The 22,337-nt window shown below is 51.9% G+C and overlaps 7 protein-coding genes across 7 annotated transcripts; 5 read left to right on the plus strand and 2 right to left on the minus strand.

The window, feature by feature from the left end:
* Window positions 1–3,418: 3,418 nt before the first annotated feature.
* Window positions 3,419–6,428, plus strand: TRIREDRAFT_79741 (uncharacterized protein). Its single transcript, XM_006966902.1, has 5 exons — window positions 3,419–3,918; window positions 3,978–4,123; window positions 4,191–4,731; window positions 4,793–5,655; window positions 5,715–6,428. Exons 1-5 carry the CDS (start codon window positions 3,675–3,677, stop codon window positions 6,300–6,302), a joined length of 2,382 nt encoding a protein of 793 aa, XP_006966964.1. The 5' UTR covers window positions 3,419–3,674; the 3' UTR covers window positions 6,303–6,428.
* Window positions 6,429–8,634: 2,206 nt separating this feature from the next.
* On the plus strand, window positions 8,635–11,509 carry TRIREDRAFT_65018 (uncharacterized protein; the record flags this gene model as incomplete). Its single annotated transcript, XM_006966903.1, has 4 exons — window positions 8,635–9,196; window positions 9,259–9,977; window positions 10,095–10,695; window positions 11,433–11,509. Coding segments are annotated over 4 exons (1,959 nt in total), but the record flags the coding sequence as incomplete, so codon positions are not given.
* Window positions 11,510–12,181: 672 nt separating this feature from the next.
* On the plus strand, window positions 12,182–13,033 carry TRIREDRAFT_109242 (uncharacterized protein; the record flags this gene model as incomplete). The annotated part of the gene is made up of 1 exon (XM_006966904.1): window positions 12,182–13,033. One exon carries the CDS (start codon window positions 12,182–12,184, stop codon window positions 13,031–13,033), a length of 852 nt encoding a protein of 283 aa, XP_006966966.1.
* Window positions 13,034–14,824: 1,791 nt separating this feature from the next.
* Window positions 14,825–15,625, plus strand: TRIREDRAFT_109243 (uncharacterized protein; the record flags this gene model as incomplete). Its single annotated transcript, XM_006966905.1, has 2 exons — window positions 14,825–15,210; window positions 15,280–15,625. The coding sequence occupies 2 exons, from the start codon at window positions 14,825–14,827 to the stop codon at window positions 15,623–15,625; spliced, it is 732 nt and encodes a 243-aa protein (XP_006966967.1).
* Window positions 15,626–16,936: 1,311 nt separating this feature from the next.
* Window positions 16,937–17,610, minus strand: TRIREDRAFT_109244 (uncharacterized protein; the record flags this gene model as incomplete). The annotated part of the gene is made up of 3 exons (XM_006967003.1): window positions 16,937–16,967; window positions 17,032–17,493; window positions 17,564–17,610. The coding sequence occupies 3 exons, from the start codon at window positions 17,608–17,610 to the stop codon at window positions 16,937–16,939; spliced, it is 540 nt and encodes a 179-aa protein (XP_006967065.1).
* Window positions 17,611–18,244: 634 nt separating this feature from the next.
* Window positions 18,245–19,255, plus strand: TRIREDRAFT_4737 (uncharacterized protein; the record flags this gene model as incomplete). Its single annotated transcript, XM_006966861.1, has 2 exons — window positions 18,245–18,579; window positions 18,673–19,255. The coding sequence occupies 2 exons, from the start codon at window positions 18,245–18,247 to the stop codon at window positions 19,253–19,255; spliced, it is 918 nt and encodes a 305-aa protein (XP_006966923.1).
* Window positions 19,256–19,348: 93 nt separating this feature from the next.
* TRIREDRAFT_64898 (uncharacterized protein) lies at window positions 19,349–20,150 on the minus strand (the record flags this gene model as incomplete). The annotated part of the gene is made up of 2 exons (XM_006967004.1): window positions 19,349–19,920; window positions 19,997–20,150. 2 exons carry the CDS (start codon window positions 20,148–20,150, stop codon window positions 19,349–19,351), a joined length of 726 nt encoding a protein of 241 aa, XP_006967066.1.
* Between the last annotated feature and the right edge of the window lie 2,187 nt (window positions 20,151–22,337).

Below are 22,337 nucleotides of genomic sequence, written 5' to 3' on the forward strand. Positions count from 1 at the left end.
TTCAACCCAGGAGCAAGAGTATTCATACTATAGCACGTGGATAGAAGCTAGCCATCGTGGCGTCCGTCTAGGCTCTGCTTCATAGCGCAACGATTCTTGTGAACGCATCATGCTCTCGAACCCAAGATGCGGCTGAGAGACTGTCATTGGGCTTGATAAACTAGCAGGCATGTTTGATGTCCAATCTTACAAGCAATGAATGAGATTGCGCCTTCCGATGGCGCCATGGTGCCATGATGGAACTTGCCGTGTGTTGAATGGGGAGGCAACTCGTCGTAAAGGGGGGCAGAGATTGAGATAACACCAGTCTCCAGTTGAGCATGTGAAGATGTAACGAGTAGCACTCAACGAGAAGTCATGGCAAACAGTTGATAGTTTGCCTTAGATGTGACAGGAGTGGTGTATAGCTGAGACCGTTGCTTGAGCTCGAGCTTCCCTTCGCCTCTGGCCGCGGACTATGACAAGGCAATAGGCAAAGATTGCCACTTGAGAGACTAGGTAGACAGGAGGCCGGAGACGGTTTTGCGTGCCAGGAAGCGATCCAATGCCTAGACAAGGACAGGACTTGTATTAAGAGAGGAGCTGGAGACCGGAGATGAAGTACATCCATGTACCTCGGATCCCGTCGCATCTCGAAAGTAAGTACTAAAGCATATCAAGGCAACAATGTCATTCCGTCGCATATCATTGTCAGCTTATGAAACGAGTGATGCCATCGTGTCATTGTCAGGTTCAGGAGCGTAGGACGACATGCGGTCTTCTCCTTCTGGCATATACAAGCCCAGAGTATCGCAGCAATGCGTCCTACAGCAGAAGACAAGCAGCTCACCGTCTCTCCCATTCCACAGGCTCGGTCGACTAATCTGGGGCCATGCATAGCACCCATCCCGCAACGAACTTGATAGCTGATATCTGTCAAAGGCAGCTAACATCCTCCATTACCCGTTTGCTCGGTGATGGCCTTTGCTCAAGCTTCTCCGCGGCCTGATAGGGAGCCCACCAGCGCCATGGAGAGGGCGGCAACAGCCCTGGTGGCAAGTATGCAACAGCCAAATGGCCAATATCGTACCTTCAAGACGCAATAGATCGCTATCAATTGGTCATGACCTCTTCGTCAATGGCCTAGAACTCTTTGTCCGTCGCCGGTCCCAAAGGCCATGCCATGGTGCTTGACGCCCCCCCTTGCTCTCAGCCCGTCGCCTGTTGCATGTAACTCTTGGAGCCCTGCAGGTGGGATTCAGCAAGGCGGGCATAACGAGAGTACATGGGAAGATTGCGCCATCTGCGCTATTACAGCGTGTTTTTATGGAGGTGCTGGAAGTCGCTCGAAAAGGGCGACCACCCGAGGCTCCATAACGGAAGACCCTTTTGCTTCCTTCAACTCTGATTGGAGTTCTGTCCGTCTGTCAGGCTTGATTCTGGGAACCCCATGTCGGCTGGACCTGTGCAACACGGACGAACGAGGGTTTGGATCCTTGTGATGGGAGTGCAAGAGAGCTGAGGTGGCGGCTGATGAGGCCAACACATGCAGCTAGAGACAGACAATCAGTCACAAGACGGACGGTGTATTGAGCGTGCCCTGGTGTAAGCTCATCTGCCAATATGCCAGGAAGCTGATAGGTCCATGGGGGGCAGGATGAAGTTGTCGAGAGAGCTGTCGGCTGTCCTCACACTCCTCCTGTGGGATGAGCTGGAGAGCGGAGATGGTGGGATGAGAGGGATTTGCACGCTGCCATCCGTCTTCATGCAATGTAATCCCCGTCACAGGCAGGACGACGCGGAACACGGAATAATACGCATACCCGGAGCCTCGTCGGTACCAGCAGTTGCTCTAGTGTCGTAGCTTATTTGAAATCGAGTTAGACGGCGATGGTCCGAATGGCTTGGCCAGATCTCTTGGGAGCTTGACGCGAGCGCCGTGTGCAACGGAGGGCAAGGAACTTGTGGTGAAATGATATACAAATCTATGCTTTTACAGGATGCGGTAATACAGCGGGATCTCACTCGAATTAGCCAGTAATTGGGCATTTGTTCTCATCATAACAAAGTCTCTCAGAGCCAAAACCTCCAGAACGGCAAAGCCATCTCAGGCACATTCTGAGGGCGTCGGGTCGCCGGCAATGTGTCCAGATATTCGCCCCCAAAGAGGTGTGTCAGCCCGAGTGATGACATTGGGAGACAGGGGCCGTGTAGCGCCGCAGGGCGCTGCCGTGGCCGTCGTGGAGTTGTGGAGTTCAGTTTAGATGGTGATGTTCCATCTCGCCATTTACCGTACATGTAGTCATGGTTGTGACGATGCTGGACGATGCTGTTAAAGACCTGAAAGAGAGAAGTAACACATCCTCGAGATTTGATTCCGGGAATCTCTTGCGCTACAAGTCCATCATCCAGATGATGCCGGAGAAGTAAAGAGCGAATAACATATTGTCACCCGTACGATACCAACGATATCAGTGGGCTTGGGGAGGCAGAGAGATTCATTCCACTGTTGACGCAATCCCTACACAACCTGGAGCCCCCAAGCCCACAGACGCCGGCCCATCTCGCAAGTATGTACCTCTACCGCCACACAACTATGAGGCCGATACTTTCCAGAAAAGCCCCCTGTCATCTCTTCCCGCTAATCAACAGGTCCCAGAAACAAAAGACGTGCAAAAAAGGAACGAAAAGATGGGCCGTCCAACCCACACTAAGCCGCTCTTCCTCCCCCCCTGGCGCCCTCTAGCTGCAAGCGAATACTTAGCCAGAAGCACGCAATCCGGTGGCTCTCTAGACAAAGAGGCAAACGCTCGAGGCTTGCCAATCTCTGGAGCTTCTGGGGACCCGCGCACCTGATTTTGATGCCGTAGTTTCCTTCCATCTTGCTCTTGAATCTGGCCCTAGAAAAGATGGCGGCAACTAATCGAATGGCTCTGTTGATAGTATTGCAATGTACCTGTTTTGCCCGTGTCTTATCGAAAAGGCAATGATCGAAGATGTACTCCATCGGTACCCGCTATAAGTTCCACGGCCAGGGCGTTACTTTGCGTGTACAACCAGCCGCGAATCATGAGCTGGAGCAGCATCAAGCAGGTTGCGTGGCTGATCCTACTCGGTCAAGCTAACGAGATGGACCAGGACACACAAGAACAGGCACATGGCATGGATGCAATGTCGAGGAGGATGTAGGTACCTAGCTGTAGGTACATCCTACCTACCTACCTACATGACAAGCAGCAACAGGGACAAGGCTCGGGACAACCTCCCAATACTTGCCATTTGCGATGCCACCTCCATAAATAAAGTTGCCCTGCCATCTCCTCGACCCGCATCTACACGCCTCCTCTCCCTCCCTTTCTCCCTCTTCATTCTTCTTTCAACACGCTGCTCGACTGTGATACTGCAGCAGTAGGCTCTGATCATCTGCTATCTTCTCCAGCAGCAGGACGTGTTGCCTCTCCATAGGGGTCGCCTCCAAGCTTCCTGGTGTTGCTATTTGGGTAACACCACGGACAACGCCGTGCCGTGAGGAGCTAGGCTCGTTGTATCGTTGCGGGTTGATATCAAGCTTTGGGACAAAGCGGCGGCATCCTCATTGAACTCTGTTTCACTTTGACTTTTCCCTTGCGTTTTTGTCTCTGCATTCCATTGTCACTCTTCCTCTACTTTTTCCTCCTCACATCACAATCGTCAAGATGCCTTTGACCAAGGAACGGCTCGCCAAGACGTTTGGCTTGAAGACAGAAGATCGTGACAGCGACATCCCGTCAATAACGAACGCGGACCCCTTTATCGAGCGGGAGCCTACCGTCGGCGAGTTTCTCGAAGAGATTCGACCAAGTTTACACGATGTCGGCCGCTACTTTTACAACCTGTTTCCGTTCATCCACTGGATCGGCAAATACAACTTTACGTGGTTCATTGGTGACTTGATTGCGGGTGAGTGGCCTCCATTACAAGCCGTTTACATACGGCCGTCTGACCAGAGGATATTATAGGCATCACCGTTGGCGCTGTTGTTGTGCCTCAGAGCATGGCATATGCACAGCTTGCCCAGCTGCCTGTCGAATATGGCCTGTACTCTTCCTTTATGGGTGTCTTGATCTACTGGTTCTTCGCGACGTCCAAGGACATCACCATTGGCGTACGTATCATCCACGGGATAAGCTGCAGGTACGATGAGACGAAGCCCAGCACTAACAACACCACAGCCTGTTGCCGTCATGTCTCAAGTCACCGGCGACGTCGTGTTGAGGGCGGCCGATCGCCTCCCCGATGTCCCCGGCCATGTCATCGCCTCGGCCCTGGCCATCATCGCCGGCGCCATCATCTGCTTCCTGGGCCTCGCCCGCCTGGGCTGGGTCGTCGAGTTCATCCCGCTGCCGTCCATCTGCGCCTTCATGACGGGCTCGGCCGTCAACATCGCCGCCGGCCAGGTGCCCAAGCTGATGGGCATCAAGGGCGTCAACACGCGCGAGGCGCCGTACAAGGTCATCATCAACACGCTCAAGGGCCTGCCGACGACATCGATTGACGCGGCCTTGGGCCTGACGTCGCTGCTGCTTCTGTACCTCGTCAGGGGCGTCTGCACGCACATGGCCAAGAAGCAGCCGCACCGGGCCAAGCTGTACTTTTTCATCTCGACGCTGCGGACGGCGTTTGTGATTCTGCTGTACACGGGCATCAGCGCGGGCATGACGATGCACAACAGGGCGCACCCCCGGATCAGCATCCTGGGCAAGGTTCCTCGTGGTATGTTGAGCTCTCAGCATCTGATGCTTGTCTCCGTCATGACCTCTAACACAGCACACAGGCTTCCAGCACGCCGCCGTCCCCGAAATCAACTCGTCCATCGTCGAGGCCTTTCTCCCCGATCTCCCCGCCGCCGTCATCGTGATGCTGATCGAGCACATCTCCATCTCCAAGTCGTTTGGCCGCGTCAACAACTACATCATCGATCCGTCCCAGGAGCTCGTCGCCATCGGCATCACCAACCTGCTGGGCCCCTTCCTGGGCGCCTATCCCGCGACCGGCTCCTTCTCCCGAACCGCCATCAAGTCCAAGGCCGGCGTTCGCACGCCCTTTGCCGGTGTCATCACGGCCATGGTCGTCCTGCTTGCCCTCTACGCCCTGACCGCCCTTTTCTTCTACATCCCCAACGCCGCGCTGGCTGCCGTCATCATCCACGCCGTCGGCGATGTCATCACTCCGCTGCCCGTCGTCTTCCAGTTCTGGCGCGTGTCGCCCATCGAGGTCATCATCTTCCTGGCGGGTGTCCTGGTGACGGTCTTTTCCACCATTGAGAACGGCATCTACACCACCATCTGCATGTCGTTCGCTGTCGTCATCTTCCGCCTGTTCCTCAGCCGCGGCCGCTTCCTGGGCGTGGCGCGCGTGCGCACCGTCCGCGCGACCAAGGGCTCGGAGAAGGGAGGAGATACGGAGGCCGTGGCCGAGCCGTCAGAGTACTCGGAGCGAACCGGCTTCTTGCCCCTGGGCCACGAGGACGGCTCCAACCCGAGAGTGACGGTATCGAGCCCGTACCCCGGCATCTTCATCTACCGCTTCGCCGAGGGCTTCAACTACCCCAACGCCACGCGCTATCTCAATCACTTGACGGAGACGATCTTCAGGGAGACTCGACGAACGGACATTAACACGCTCGCCAAGCTTGGAGTAAGTGCCTCCCTTAGGCCTGTAGATAACGTATACGTGAGATTAACAGTCGTGAACAGGATCGCCCCTGGAATGACCCCACGCCGCGAAACCAGAAGAACGACGAGCACGACAACCGACCCACGCTCAAGGCCATTATCCTGGACTTTTCCACCGTCAACATTGTCGACGTGACAGCAGCCCAAGCCCTGATCGACGTGCGCAACCAGCTGGACCGCTACGCCGCGCCGCACACCGTCGACTGGCACTTTGCCCACATCGAGAACCGCTGGACGAAGCGCGCCCTGGCCGCCGCCGGCTTCGGCTACCGCACGCCCCGTCACATCGCCGAGGACAATGGCGAGGGCGCGGGCCACTGGAAGACCATCTTCAGCATCGCGGACTTGGGTGGCTCGGACAGCGCGGCAGCGGCTGCCGCGGCGGAGGAGAAGGCCAGCCGGGTGCAGTACGACGTGGAGCGGACGCACTCGGACGACATCTCCAAGGCGTCTGACGAGAAGGACGTGCCGCCGCACCCTAGCAGCAGAAGGCTGGTGGCCATTAGGGGATTGAACAGGCCGTACTTTCACTTCGACCTGCAGGAGGCGGTTGAGTCTGCGATTGCGAACGCGGAGCGATATAGGCAGGATGACGATTCTTCTTCATGATGGGATTCTGGGCGTTTTCACGACATGATTTTGCTATGAGATGTTACTTTGGAGCGTGGGATTTGTTTCATTGAGATCATATACCAGTTTATATAATGTGATGCTTGTTGCTGAAAAGTATGCATATATTCGATGTCATTTTGATCCCTGCTACTTGGACGGTGTCAGATTCTTCGTTACAAGAATATACCTAGTACTATGCTGACTTCGTTCCGACTTCTCCGTCTTTCATTCATCGTGTATGAGACTTTATTGTCCGTCACATGAAGGCCTGAGTCCGTTATAGCCGTTCTCGGTCTTTTATTCACGGTATGGTTCTGTATTGTCTGTCATATGGAGGTCTGAGGCCGTCCGTTAAAGCCGCGGCAATACCAGCCGTGACTCCCGGGTAAGCGAGGACAGATGTGGTAATAATTCCCCAGCTTGAGGCGAAACGGCCAAATGATGGCTTGCGCTGACAGCTCCTCACGTGGACCCGGGAGGCGAATCTCGGGATATATAGATGGGAAAAACAACCATCATCCTCGTATATACTATGATACTGTACGCTTTGCTCACGCACGGCATCAGCTGCGCCGCACGTATTTCGGGGTCCCGCGTCTCAAGCATGATGCCACTCCGTCATGGCTTGGGGGACAAAGTAGCTGTACCGGCGACGGCGTCTTGCAGGTGCGCGGAGTGCCGGTAGCGGGTTCTTGAGGTGCCGGAGGGCTCCAGTTTATAAGAAGGGCGGTTTTACTTGATTAAATACGGGGCCGTGCGCAGTCTTGGTGAGAAATATATTGTGATTTGCAGTCTGATACCACAGACCACCTATGTAGGTGCCTATGTATATACTGCTCGGCTATTTGCTCTTCGAAAATCATTGATCGAGATGGATCAACGCGATTAGCCCCAATGTATCTTGTCTCAAGCCTTCGCCAGCTGAAGCGAGGGCGAAAAAAAAGAAAAGAACAAAGAAACAACTTGGAGCGAGAGAAGCGAACCCTCGTCAACAGTCCACCGAATCACCACCTCACTTATCAATCTTCTCTCAATTTAACCATCATCGCGTCTAACCAGAAGCGCTCAAACCTGCATCGAACAAAGCTTAGCCTCAATTTCTAATTCATCCTCCTCGTCTGACAAAGCAGCCCAAACTGCTACTCGATTGGCACTGGTGACGTAATGGCACCGTTTGGCGTGATTCGACCGGGCGATTCTTCAGCAGCGATGGCTTCCTTGTTTCCTCGTTCCCAGCGCTAAGAAATATGCCGAACAGGCGTAGAAGCAGACGCCAGAACCAGGCTTGATAATAAAGGTAGAAAAAAAAAAAAAAAGGAGCGTGGCTTTTTATTTTTGTTTCTGTTCCCTCTCCTTCTTATTCCCCTCTGCTTTGTTGCTCGTTAAGGTTTTCTGCCCAGAACCGAAGGATCCGTCGTGCCGCCCGGAGGAAGAGAGAAGCAGAAGAAGAGGCTGCCGGACTGGGAGAAGAAGCGACTCACAGAAAGAGAATCAGAGGCGGCAAACCACTTGTTATCACGGCGGCAATTTTTTTTTTCTTTACTGTGCTTTGCTTGATTTGGCCTTGCTCATAGCCCGCCAAGTCCCTCTCGACTTGCTATTACCCTTGATCCCCCCCCCTTGTTTGTTGGCAACCAATCGAGGCGTGTGTTGTAACCTTTTCCTTATTCACGTCAGCTGTTGCTGTTTGTTCTCTAACGTTACATCTCAGCTCATCTCATTTCACTTGATCCTTCTCTCTTCTCTCATCCGGACTTGGGCGTCGCTGCTTGTTTCCTTCTGTCTGTTTTGCCTGTCCAAGTGCCCTGACTAAGCACACACAGCTGTGCGTCACTCGGTCACTCGCAGCCACGCTCAGGCCCGATACTGCACCGTTCGCCTCTGTCTTCTTTCTGTTTCTCTTCGTCGTCCTCAGCCAGAGTCACACGCAATGGATTCGAACCGCCGCTCTCGATCATCGCGATGGCGCTCTGCTTCGTCGCCGCGGCGCGTCGAGGACGAAGAGGTTGATCCGCACACTGTCGTTTCAGCGCCTCCGCCCGCGGCAGCAGCAGCAACAGCAGCATCACGACCATCGACGGCACCGACATCATCCACTTCAGCAGCCAACAACAACAACAGCAACAGCCTGCAGCCGCCACCGCCGCGATACAGCTTCGCCCGTCGCCTGGGGTCGCTGTCTCGCCAATCGTTGAATCCCGCAACGCCCGACGCCGTCGAGGACTCGGAGACGGAGTACTTCCCAACCCTCGACGTCACATCCAGCGCCATCTCGCGCGGCTCGAGCATCCGTGGCCACGCTCCCTCCACAGTAGGATCCGACGCGGGCCGCCCGACATACGAGCGCACTCGCCAGCCTAGCATCCGCATCCGCCGCAGCTCGAGCGGCTCGCAGGCGCCCCCGATCGACTATGCGTCCGAGAGCAGCGACACCGACACCGGGACGCGCTACGGCATCCGGCCCCGGAGCATCTCGCAGCCCTCGCCGACGGCCCAGTCCAACGCCGATGGCAACGTTGCCCGGCACTCGCGCCGCGTGCCCCAGCTGGCGCTGCCCCGGCTGACGGAGGAGGGATCGCGCCCGACCATGGCCGAGCTCGGCGTTCCCATGTCGCCGGCGAGGTCGCTGCCCGATCAGCGGGGGGACGAGGACGAGCAGCGCCGCCGCCTGTCCGCCGGCTCGGAGCCCGGGCGGCGGCTGACGAGGAAGAGGAAGCTAAGCAAGCTGCTCTGGCCCGGCTCCCTCAACCGCGGCTCGCCTGCTCCCGCCAGCGACACAGAGACCGGCGGCGAGTCCGCGCATGGACACGCACAGGGACAAGCACAGGGACGCCCCCAGCCGCAATCGGACGAATACGGCGAGGGGCTGGTAGACTGGCTCGACATCATTGGTAAGTTGCGTGCAGAGTCTAGAACCAGTGCCGGCAGATGCTGACCATCTTTGTGCGACCAGATCCCGAGGTCCAGACCCTTTCGACCCTGACCAACGTGCAAAATTCGCTGTTCGTGCCTGACCTCGGCCCTTGGATCAACCGTCGCCCGACGTACGTGCTGTCACAGCGTGAGGCTGGACCGCATGGTCGGCTGGGCCGCGCTGCAGAGCGCGAGGAGGAGCGTCTGCCCGAGATACCGGATGAGGAGGCGAGGGTCGAGACCGGCGTCGAGCCCACGGCCGAGGCTGAGACTGCGGCTCCAACCACGCTGCGCAGGTCGGACACCATCACGTCGAGGCTCACGGACTCGCACTATGCCGCGCTGCCGCATGGCTTTAGCCTTGAGGGCTGGACCGAGGAGGAGAAGCTGGAGCTCGACGACCGCGTGCGCCACATGCTGCACTCGCGCCGGTCTCGCTTCAAGCGCACCATGAAGGGCTTCGGCCAGTACGTGCGGCGGCCCCTGGGCTTCTTTGTCACGCTCTATGCTACGCTCATCACCCTGTTCGGCCTGGCATGGGTACTGTTCCTCATCGGCTGGATCTACGTTGGCGACAAGCAGGTGTATACGATACACATCATCGACAGCGTGCTGGTCGCCCTCTTCGCCATCATGGGCGACGGCCTGGCCCCCTTTCGGGCCGTTGACACGTATCACATGGCCTTTGTCGTGCACTACTCGCGCAAGATTGCCAAGGCCAAGAAGCAGAAGCAGAAGCTCAAGGACAAGGAAGCCGCCGTCATCGAGGGCGAGGGCGTGGGCGGCGACAGCGTCGAGCTCACCCACTGCGCCTCTGGCGACCCCCTGCGCGACAACGCCGCCCAGGTCGGCGCCGGTCTCGGCTCCAACCCCCAGAGCGCCGGCGTCTCGGTCGAGCGAATCGCCTCCACCAGCAGCAACCTCCCGTCGGGTATGCCTCAGCCGCAGCCACAGCCACAGCCAATGCCAGTCCCTGTCCCTGCACCCGCCCCCGAGCTTGAGCAGGCCATGGTGGACCATAACGCCGACGTAGAGGCCGCCAAGCTTGATATCGAGTACGACCAGGACTCGCCGCTCACGTTTAAGCAGTGGAAGCGCATGCGGCATCACCAGAAGAAGCTGGCCAAGTCGCACAGCTTCTACAAGCCCGACGAGACCTTTACGCACCACGCCTTCCCCCTGAGCTACCTCATCGCCATTGTCATCCTGCTCGACTGCCACTCGTGCCTGCAGATTTCCCTTGGCGCCACCACCTGGGGCATCGACTACCACCACCGTCCCTTTGCCATCACGACCGTGATTCTCTGTGTGAGCATAACGTGCAACATCACCGCGGGTCTCGTCATCATGGTGGGCGACCGCAAGACGAGAAAGAAGGACGTGTGGAAGCTGCTGACGCGCCAGGAGCTGACGGGCGATGCCATCAAGCACCTCGAGACGAAGCGTGCCAAGGAGCAGAGCCGGAGCCACGACAGCAGTCAGAACAGCATCCAGGACGAGATCCAAAATGATGCCGTGATAATCAAGGAGGACAACTGATGATACCCCTATTATTCTTCCCTAATTCTGATAAATTCTTTACATTCTTCACTTCTTCATTCCCCTTGACGATGGTTACTCCTCCTCTTTTTTGCTTTTTGATGATATTCTCCTTCTCTCGCTTGGTACATACCATACATGTAGCGCCAAATCCATCATTTTTTACGACCTTTTAATCATCCTTACATCAATTTCTACCCCTGGGTGTCTCCTGTGAAAGGATGCGTATCACTGCTCGATCCAGACCTTTGACTTATATGGCATGCATATCACACGAAAAGTATCTGGTTTAGAGAGCAAGCGGGAAGGACAGGAGGGAACAAAGGGCTGACCCCGACGGCAGGGGTGTGCCGTTAGATCCTATTGGGGATTCTTGGGGGGGCCAAGCTTCGGATAATGGCTTCCGGAATTCTAGACTTCTATCTGGACTCTTGTTTTGGGTCAAGCTTGAGAGCTTGTTTTGGTTATACCTGTTTCAATCAATGAGAGATGCTTTTGCATGAATCTTGGCAGAGAATTTTTCCGTTGTACAGATGATACACTGCATTTTTTCCTTCCAAGTGATTTGTCCGTTGGACTACTGGACGGCTGGTGTTCAATAGCCGCTTCATATCCGAAGTCTCACGGTTGAAAGAACGTGGCAGAAGCCCGCGGACATGCGGTTCTTCGGCGAAGCCGAGGATGAGAAAGAAAGAGGGGAGAGGGAGAACATGCTGATGGACAAGAGGGGAGAGGGAGATGAAGAAGATTAGAAAGGAGTGCTCAGATCGTGGAGTCCCGGATACGCCGATATACATATCCGACAGCACATGCTTTCAACGTCTCGGCCAGCTTCCTCTTTCCTCTTCCCCCTTTCCTCCCTCTCTCCTACAGAAACAACTCTTTGTTGGCCCTCTCGTGAGTCGAGGTAACCGTTACACTGGTCTGACAGCTGTCATTCTCTGTCCCCCATACAGAGAGACACTCTCTAGTTGGCCTTACACCTAATTGGCTCCTATTCCTCATCTTCGTTCCTTGGCAATTCTCCCGCCCCGCCATTCATCGGCGTTGTGCTCGCTCTGTTCGTGTTGCTGTTGCTGGACGCCTTGTCTGTGATGCTTTGGGCAGCAGATTTAGGTGCTGGGGACAGACAGGAGACGATGTGGTGGTCTGGACTCGGAGAGAGAGATCGATCGAGATGATTTTTGGTTTGTGTTTGTGTGCTGGAGGATGAGGTTAAGTAGGACTGTGCTGCGGTGAATCAAGGTGGCTGTTTGTCCTCTCCTTACTCTGGGGTAGTCTATAAGGGCATCTCTAATCTTGGTCCTCTTGTAGTAGGCGGACAGCTCTATTCATCCCCACCTCTCTTCATTATCAAGACATACGCTTGGTGCTCTCCTGAACACACAAAGTTAGGAGGCATCGATCGAGAAATGTCAGACACAATGATCGCAGACCTTCCCCTCCACACCATCCCTCCCGCAAGAGCACACACCCATACCGTCATCTTCCTCCACAGAAACAGGCATTTTGCCCGCGAGACCGTCAACCAACTCCACGAAGCAACTGACCTCTCCTGGCGCTCCATCATACAAAATTACGCCTCCACGCGATGGGTGTTTCCCCAGACGCCCACCGATGAGCCCCTCATGCCGTCGCTCCTCTCGATTTCCACAGGAGTTCAACATGCCGTACAGCGAGGAGAGCCGAGCTGGTGGCAAGAAGCAGTGAACGATGAGGATGAGAAGGATGAGGCGGAGAGATTGTGGGACATGATGCATGGGCTTGGGCGAAGGATGAGAGAGCTACAAAAGGTCATTCGGAAAGAGGTCGTTATGCTCGGTGGTCGCTGGGACAGGGTCATTCTTGGGGGAATCGGGCATGGAGCGGGCATGGCCCTGATGACGCTGATCAATCTGGACGACACTTCTTCACCAGGCATCTCGGATGACGACAGACCTCAGCCCCTGGGCAGCTTCATTGGGATTTCAGCCGAACTACCAGCCTCGATCCCAACACTCATCTCGACGCCCCTCCTCACGCCCAACGAAGTCTCGCCCGAGGGACCCCAGGTGTTGAAGAAGACGCCCATGCTGCTGCAGCACTTTCACAACGGCGGCACCAGTTATATGCAGAGGGGCAGGGCTCTGCGCGAGTACCTCCGACACAGCGCGGGCGTGGAGGTCGTTTGCTGGAAGGAGTACATGAACGGGTGGCCGTATCTGAACTCGCCGACGGGGGTGGAGGATATGAAGGCTTTTCTGAAGGAGAAGATGGATATGAGGACAAACTGGTGATGTTGAAGAAAGTATACCGGGGACGAAATCCGAGGATGATGGTATCTGGTGTTGGGAGAAAAGTCTAGAGATGTGTATACGATGCGAGCGATAGTGGAGAGAGGGATGAAGTACGGGATGTTTGTGTTTGGGTGGTTTCCATTTTGAGCGATTGATTTGCCTTGACAACTCTGAGATGATGCTTGCTGTTATGATGTACGGATAGCGATCGCGTACAGAATAATATGATTATAAGCAGTCAAATTTCCAAACTCGCCGATAGTGATGTTTGGCATCATTGAAGCAACAGTCCACATTGAATGTACCTGGAATTCGCATCGCCATGATGAGGCACAAAGCGTCATCGAGATCTCTCACTGCAAACATGTGCTCGTCAAGAGGCATCCAGACCAATCACGAGACTGATCGCATACTTACTCCTTGCAGGTTGCACCTGTGATACTAACGTGACGTGTTGCTCCTGTCGTGAAGCCACCACAGTCGACAGAAGAGGGCCTCTCTCCAACCCGGAGCAATTACGGAAGATGGATCAAGGGGATCAAATAACTCGTGAAGCAGCCAGGATCTGTGACAAAGCCCGCAAAGGCATCGGCCTCTCCGTCTCTCTGCAGGACCTACATACTACCTGCATTTCGCTTTTCATGCATCAAACGTTGATGCTTTAGCTGAAATGCCACATGTAATGCCCTGTCGATCCTGTGCAAGGTCGGGCGGATTTGCATCCCCATTGGTAGGCAAGGGAGGGCTGTATCCCACATAAGCTTGGGGGGTAAGCCACGAGGAGGATCCCTGCTGGTGGAGGGCTGCATAACGTCAGAACCGAGGTGTCGACTTCGAGGGATGAAGACTTGGTTGACGAGGAGACTCCCTGACAGGGTGACGATGAGCTTTAAAAGGCTGATCGGGGTACTCCAGACCGATCGAACCAATGCCTATATGATGAGATCCAAACGCATTCACCTCGGGCAGTAAGGTGGTGCCCCATCACGTCTCCTTGGTTTGAGATCAGTCCTGCTTCACGAAGAGGCGTCTGAGACATTGCACAGCGTCCGCGCCTTCATTTCAGCTTCCGATAGGTGCTGTAACACCCGACACATATCCAAACCCGGTATCGATGAGACAAGCACGACGGTGGCTGCCTGTTTGGAACATGGCGTTGCCCCCGATGGCCTGTAAGATCGGTGCCTGGTTGCTCGCATGACTGTGCCCACCATCGTAGAGATGTTCAGCTCCGTTCAGCTGCGTATCGGCTTGAAGATTTATGGCTGCTCAACACACTTCATGATTGGGACACCCCTTGAAAGAAGTCTACTACTACTTATGCCCACCGATTATACTACGCAAGCCCAAAGCGAATGTGTATCCTTGTGAGCTATGAATAGTAGATTCATCTCATCCCATTTTCTGTCTCACATCTTCCACCCCCGTAAGATACCTTATGCTTACGTTGGTGAAGACATGATTTATCCTTGCCAATCCTGCTCGTGACTCTGAAGTGTGGTCACTGTGCAACACCTCTATATCCCGTGTCTTATAAACTCTTGTTCTTATCAATCACGTACGACAGCATCTTCTCATTTAGTCTCACCGTGGTCCTCCCTGCTTCCTTTGCTTCAGTATCATTCTCTTCTTACCCTCATTTGTCTCTCTTTGCCTTGGCCGTCTTCTAGTGCATTACACAATCGTGTATACTGCGCCATCCGTTCGTTCGTTCCATTCTCGTCATTAATTTCTTCGACGCTGCCCATCTCCTTTTCTCCTTGCTTCCAATCAACATCCACCACAGACAGCATGGATGTCCCTCCTCCCATAGTAATCGGCCTAGAAGGCCTCATCAAGCACTCTCTCCCTCGAATCAGCCAAGTCCGCAGCACCGCAGCCGCCATGACAAACTTTGGACGCCTGTCGCCGTTCCTGAAACGGCTTCAAGTCAGCGTCCTGCTTCTAGGCACAATCTACCGCAAACTCTCGCAATACGACACCGTGCCGGGGTCCGACCTGTGCATCGGCATCTGCCATGACAGCCTTGTCCAGACTCAGGGCATGATTGAAGCAGTACTGCGAGACGAAGACGACAATGTGTACAATGTCGGCACAGGGGTATTGATTGAAAGGCTGCCCGACGAGATCAACTCCTTCATCTCTTCCGTGGAGCTTTTGAGGAGCACATACCATGAGTGAGTCACTTACATGGTCGCTGTAGCCATCTGGCAAAGTCCTCCAGCAGTTGCTTACCAAATATATAGAGCACAAGCCGAGTTCATCTTCAAATCCATGAAGGAGCTGACCGACTTGCGGCGCGACTACTCACAGCATCTGCAAGAGTGCACAAAACGCACAGGAAAGCAATCGAAGCGCACCATCGCCGACGCTTCGAGTGAAGACGAACAGGTGTCGAGCTCAGACAACGGAACGAGCCTCACCGAGCCGGAGATGTCACCACCGCTTGCTTCACCAGGACGAAAGCCAGTGGAGCACAAGGGGACACATGCAGTCAAACCCGCCCTTGGAGGAAAAGAGTCACTTCTGGCCGGTGACACGCAGTCCAAACCTGGAAAGGGCCAACATCAGCATCAAGGTGATGATTCATGACAGGAGATGGATAGACAAGGCGCATTTTCTGTCTCCTGACTGAGTGTTGATGCCCTGATGTCAAAAGACAAGACTGATGTGGTGCACAAGATGTAATTGATGTTGTTTTTGGTGGGCTACAACCCCCCTGCTCAGATTCACCATCATATTGCTTTAAGTATTGATCACGTAGTTTTTAGTGAGGCCACGGCGAAATACTGCTTTTGAAGTCTGTCTGTTCTCGCATTTTTGACACTTGTTCATCGTTGTCTGTCAGTCATGCCACATATGTAAAGGCGTATCACTGTCATGATGTGGGAATGCATCTTTTACGTGGGAAATTTGTTGAATATGTAGGTAATTACCATCCTGTCCTGGGCTCATTACAGTAAAACTCCCTTGCTCCAGTAACCTCAGTCACTTATGCGTCTTTCGCAAGATCTTGCCACCCATCACGTTCCAGTGACAGTCAACGGCCTCTACTCATCAAAACCACCGTCATAAACATCCATCGCAAGCACAGCGCTGATGCCCCCCTTTACCGCCCCTGGGCAGCACGCATCGCCGACCTCTCCGCATTATATTGCGCTTCCCGTTGAATGTCGCTCCAGTTGACGTTGTACCGAAAGACCGGATAGCCGCGCTCCATCTCTAGGTGTGCGCATTTCGGGCAGACGATCCTCAACCTGTAGGAGAGGGCCTCGTATACCAACTGGCCGCGGGTGCAGGAGGGTATGCCTGCGGCGGCGGCGTCAGCGCACTGCCAGCTGAATCTGCACTTGAAGCATCCGCACAGGTAAATGTATGTATCCTAGTTGCACATTTCGAAGGCGAGATGCGATGAGAACCTTGGGTCGGTGTTGGTGTTGGAGTGTGTGTTATATGGTGAGAGGGGGGGCGGTAGCTGTTGGGAAAGCAAGGATTGAGAAATGGAGAGCGGCGAAGAGAAGGGGGTTAAGTAGACGTACTTCAGAAGTGAATCCAAGCTGGATTGCTTATGGACATTGCTTACACCACCACGATCAACTTGGACAAGTATTGCTTTTGGGTCAAACTGTGGGACAAAGAAGCTTGTTTGGTATTCCATGATACTTGGATTCACCTCCGTTTACAGATCATCTGACACATCGTGAGTAATCTTTACACATGGAAGACACCTTGGCATCAGCGAGCTACCTAGAATCACGGCGGAATGAAGTGAATCAACTGTTGTTGATTCGACATGGAGTTTGCAATCTATAGCACCTTAGTGACCAAGCTCCTCATGTAAGTCACGAAATCATACTCCTCCGCAGGCAGATGCGGATTCCCCTTTGTCCCATATCCCCTTCATCAGGGCACCATCTTCATGACCAGTCCCCCCCTACGAAATGCGAATACACCCCCCATTCCTCTTCAACACCCTCGACGGATCCGTCTCCACAAACCTGGCGCAATACAGCTTCAACACCTTCCACACCTCATACCCATCCATCGTCAAGCTCACCAGGTCATTCATATGCGCCGAAATGTTAAACTTGATCAGCAAGCCCAGCATCTTGCCCTCGCGCACCTCCTCCGGCGTCTTCTCGCTGTTGTGCCAGCAGCTCACGTGCACCGCCCGCGGCATCTCCTCCAGCGCGGCCACGTCGAAGCCCGAGAGCTCGGCGACGGCCATCATGGCGCTGGACCAGGGCGCCCAGTTTTCGGGGCCGATGAGCTTGAGGTCGTCGGGGAGACGCGTGATGTCCAGGCTCTTGAGGGAAGAAGGGGCACGAGAAGATGCCGCCTTGAGGCTGTCGGACATGTTGAAGTAGGCGATTTGGGTGTAGCGGGGGGTGCTCGGCTGGAGCTTGAGGGGGGCTTTGAGGGGGGACTTTGTGAGAGCGGACTTGACGGGGATCTTGGACCTGTTTGTTGGTTTATGAGATGTTTAATCGCTGTAAGTGGATGATCAAGTCGCATTGATGTTATCCCTACCTTGGCGACACGGCCTTGGCGGAGCTCGTTGGTGTTGGAGCCTCCATGATGCTATTCCCAGTCTCTCTCACTTGATGCTGCTGAACCAAGCAATGCATCATCGCCGCGACTCCATCAGAAGCAGATATATCAACACACCTTCGGATTCCGCCCCCACCACCTCGCTCGCATTGGGCAGCTGGGCATCGACTCTCCGTCCGCCACGTCTCACATGCGAACGTGTACAAACACAATCGATATCGAATCCTCCGCCTCGTGCCGCTTGAACTACATTAAACCCCAGCTCACGAGACAGGAATCCCATATTCATAAGTTTTCCGTCCATCTACCTATTTATCCCACATGTTTCCCGAGTCGTAATGTATGTCATTGACAAGTCCGGCCTTTTCGGCTGTCCGATCGGGAATCGGAATCGCGACTCTGCGGGGGCTAAAGGAGCTTGACGAACCGGTACGGTATCCGACTGGATGGCAGCTCGGACAGCCTTACAAATTCTGGGGAGCTGCATGCTATTCATGTCGCCTCTACATTCACAACATTGATCAAATCTCGTATAGACTAGTAGCAGGGGTAATTAAAGGGTTCATGTATATATGTATATAGAGGTAGGGAAGCATATGGATGCCAATGCCAAACAATTCATCTCTCTCCCTCTCAACCTTCAACTCCTCGTCATACACAATGGAGGCGCCCTACACCCAAGACCAACTCACCCGCTACCTCAACCACATCTCCTATCCGCGCTCCAAGCATCCCCGCGATGAGCTCCAGCTCCTCACCGAGCTTCACGCCCACCACCTCGCCCGGGTCCCCTTTGAGTCCATTGGTCTGCATTACTCCTCTCACCGGACACTCTCCATCGACCCAGATGATCTGTTCGAAAAGGTCGTGGAGAGGAGCAAAGGCGGGTATTGCCTGGAGATGAATACCTTTTTCGGCGACATGCTGCGCGTCTTGGGCTTTACGGTCCTCAGCATCGGCGCAAGGGTCAAGACTGGTCTTCGATACGGAGGCATGTAAGTCGTCTCATGCTCCTAATAACATCCAATCTCTGTACACACGAATAGAGCCATTGTGGAAAAAAAGTGCAAAAGGACTCATAGCCCCAGGACTCACTGCGCCAACATCATCACCATCAACCAAACCCGCTACCTCGTCGACGTCGCCTTCGGCAGCTACAACATCTTCCGCCCCATCCCTCTGACCCGTAACCTCGAGTTCGACAACATCGCCCCCCGTCGAGGAAAACTCGAGTTCCGCGCCCTCGCGCAATCGACTTGCCCTTCCACGCAGTCCGTCTGGGTGTATTCTTCGCAAGACGATCCTTCAGCCGAATGGATCGAGAGGTACTGTTTCACGGACATGGAGTTTTTTCGCGAGGACTATCAAGTCGCCAATTACTACTGCAGCACCAACCGCGCGTCAATCTTCGTGAACCAGGTCATTGCGCTGAGGGGGATTTTGAATGACAAGGGAGATGGACTCAAGGGCGTTCTGACGATGGTACAGGGAGAAGTGAGGAGGCGGGTTGAAGGCAAGCCGGACATGGAAGTGGTTGAGAGGATGGAGGACGAGGAGGAGAGAGTCAAGGCGCTGGACAAGTGGTTCCTATTACCTTTGACCAAGAAGGAAGCGCGGGCTATTCGACAGATGCCGAGCGAGCTTACGTCTCGCAAGAGTGCAGTTGCATAGACTCTAGAAAACACACCTCATACACCTCTTCGTCCAAATAGAATGTACCGTCCATCCCCCTATCCAACGAGCCTAACACTTTCAACAGCCCCGTCACACCTCTGCAACCTCGACAACCCTCCAAGCCTCATCCCCAACCTCCACCTCCCCGCCGACCTCCATCTCAGCTTCCCCCAGCAACACCTGTTCGCACGGCATCTTCCTCCTCTCATCACCCAACCTCACCCTCCTCCTCCACCCCAGCCCATCATCCCTCCACTCCCATCTCTCAGCAACGACGTCCCCCTTCCCTGCTCCATCCCTCACAAGCACCTGCGCCCACTCCCCCAACCTGACAAACATCCCCTTCTTCCCCTTCTCCTCATCCTCCATCAGAAGCACAACGCAAAGCGCCTTATTTCCACCGCTCGTCGCTTTCGGCGGCGGATCAAACCACATTTCTTCATAGTCTGTTTCTTTCCCCGTATCAGGGTTCACCATCCTGCCCTTTTCGAGAGTGCTCAGTCCATCCGGCTGAGCATACATGTGACCCTCATCAGCCGGCGCTTCCAAAGCCCGAGAGTCAATCCAGTGTGCCCATCTTGAATGGGAATGCCCTTCTCCAAGGACAGTCGAGGAGGATGTTCCTGCTATTGCCCAGTCTAGACGACTCAATGGGAGAATTTCTACAGAAGCGTTAGGACTTGAACATCGCCAAATGACCCCGCCATCATTGGGATGTCTTCATCGGGGTAGAATTACGCTCAGTGTCGGGCAGAACATCGCTGCCATTTGCCAACAAGACTCGTATATCAACAAATCTCTTCTCGGGCGACGTCAAAACGAGGGTCGACGTCGGCTCGCTCGCCTCGTCCGGCAGCCATCGAATGAACTTGCGGAACGAGATACCAGCCATCGTAATCTCACCTGACTAAAATGAAGATCAGAGTTCTCGTTCTGGGTCTTCTTCAAGACGAAGGTATGTTGATCGAAAAAACAGACAGAAATGCGGAGAGCAGCCGATCGCTATTCGAATCAAAGCCGGGAAGCCCAAGTTGTCTGCGGGGTGACAACATAAGCTTGTGGAGAAACAAGGCGTCCGAAGCTCGATGTGGACGCACCAGTAATAGCTCCAATGATTAGTCTGTCACAGATCTCTGATATCAGCTTCTAGTTTGCTAATGCCTAGATTTATAAGAGCTGATAGATTGTAAGATTTTAGATTAGGATAGAAAATAGAGCAACTATACCTTTTTTAGTATAGTTTTTATATATAAAATTATATATTTTAACTTTACTATAGATAAAACCTTAAAACCCCTGTTAGTAATATATTAAGCTAGCAGGGGCTGTGTAAATACCTATAATAAGTATAGCAGTTAAAAATCTTATAAAATTCTGCTAGTATTTCCTAATAATTTATATAAGTGTAATGCGCTAATATAGATTATTTAAGATAACTAGCGCACTTTTATATAACTTTAATAGTTAAGGCGCTAGCTATGGCTAAGGAGTATGTTATATATTTATTTATTATAAATAATAATAATAATATTAATAATAACCTTTAATATGCTATTTTCCTATTAGCTTATATTAGCTTCTTTATTAGCTTAAGGAGAGAGAGGGAATAGAATAAAAATAGCAATATTATTTAGAATTTTACTTATACTACCTCTTATAAATATTATAGCAAGCTCCTTAAAGGATCTAATATAATATTTAATAATCTATTTTATATAGAAAAGGCTGTGTTTATTAGCTTTTATAAATAGCTAAGGATAAACACAGGTCTTAGCTATAATTAGACCTAAAGCCTTAAGCAGAAGGTGATAGTATTTTTATAGATTTACATATATAATAAACCTTAATATAATATAGCATATTGCTTTTATATAAGCCAGGCATTAGTATTAAGGATCTTTTATAAGGTTAAGGATTTTATATAATAACTATATATTAGTTTTATTTAGCAGCTAAATTTAATATATATCTTACTACTTATTAAGTTAGATTAGAAATATAGCGCCTTTAATAAAGCTATTAGGGCTATTAATAGCATATATATCCTGGCATATATTTTAATAGTAAGGTAATAGAGATTCTAGTTATATAAGAATAATATCTTATAAAATATACTTATTAGCGCTACCTTTAATAGCCTATTTACCTATATTCTTACTAGTGGCAAGGGATTTTTAAATAACTTAAATCTCTTACTGCAGGCGCTAATATAATTATTAGTAATCCTGGCTGGCTGCTTCTAGCTTATAAATGCTAGATTTAGCATATAGTAAGGCATTATAATTCCTTATGCTAGGACTTATTACTATTTAAAAGACTAGGGAGATCTTAATTAATAACTATAGGATTATAAAGAACTATTTAACTTATAGCATGCTTAAAAGAGAACTATTATTAAGAATGTATTTAGCAGATATAAGTGGAAGTAGAAGGTTATTTATAATAGCGCTGCTAAGTATAAGTTTAATAACTAGATTCTGCTTATTTATGCAGTTATAGGTCTTTATAACTTTATTAAGCTTAATAGTAAGAGTCTTAGTAAAAGTTAGTAAGAAGATATTAATATTTTAATGCTAGATAAAAGGGAAGCTCTGTAATAAGCTGCTTAATATGCTAATAAGGTTATCCTAATTATAAGCAGCCTTTAGCTTTAAGAATATATTAGTAGCTGGCTTTAAAAGGCATATTGCAATTATTAGGATTAGCTAGAGGAATTAAAATAAATAGAAAATAAAGTATTTAGTATTAAAGTTAATAATGCAGATAGAGGTATATAAAAATGCAGTTAAAAAAGGTAAAATTTAAAGCTAATAAGCAGTAAGAGATAGTAAATAGTTAATTTTAGGCTATGTAAGAGTGAATTAATAATGCTAGGATAATAATAACCTTATGCTATTATAGGATTTTTAAAGCTATTTAGAATACTAGAAGTTATAAGAGAAGAGATATTATAAATTATTAGGGAAATTAATTACTAACTATATATTCTATATATAACCTAATAGTAATAAATTCTATATTAAAATATTTAGCAGATCTTAATAAAGCTAATAAACTAAACAGTTTATAAAAGGCATGC

The sequence above is a fragment of the Trichoderma reesei genome (assembly GCF_000167675.1).
Source record: "Trichoderma reesei QM6a unplaced genomic scaffold TRIREscaffold_15, whole genome shotgun sequence".
NCBI lineage: Eukaryota > Fungi > Ascomycota > Sordariomycetes > Hypocreales > Hypocreaceae > Trichoderma > Trichoderma reesei.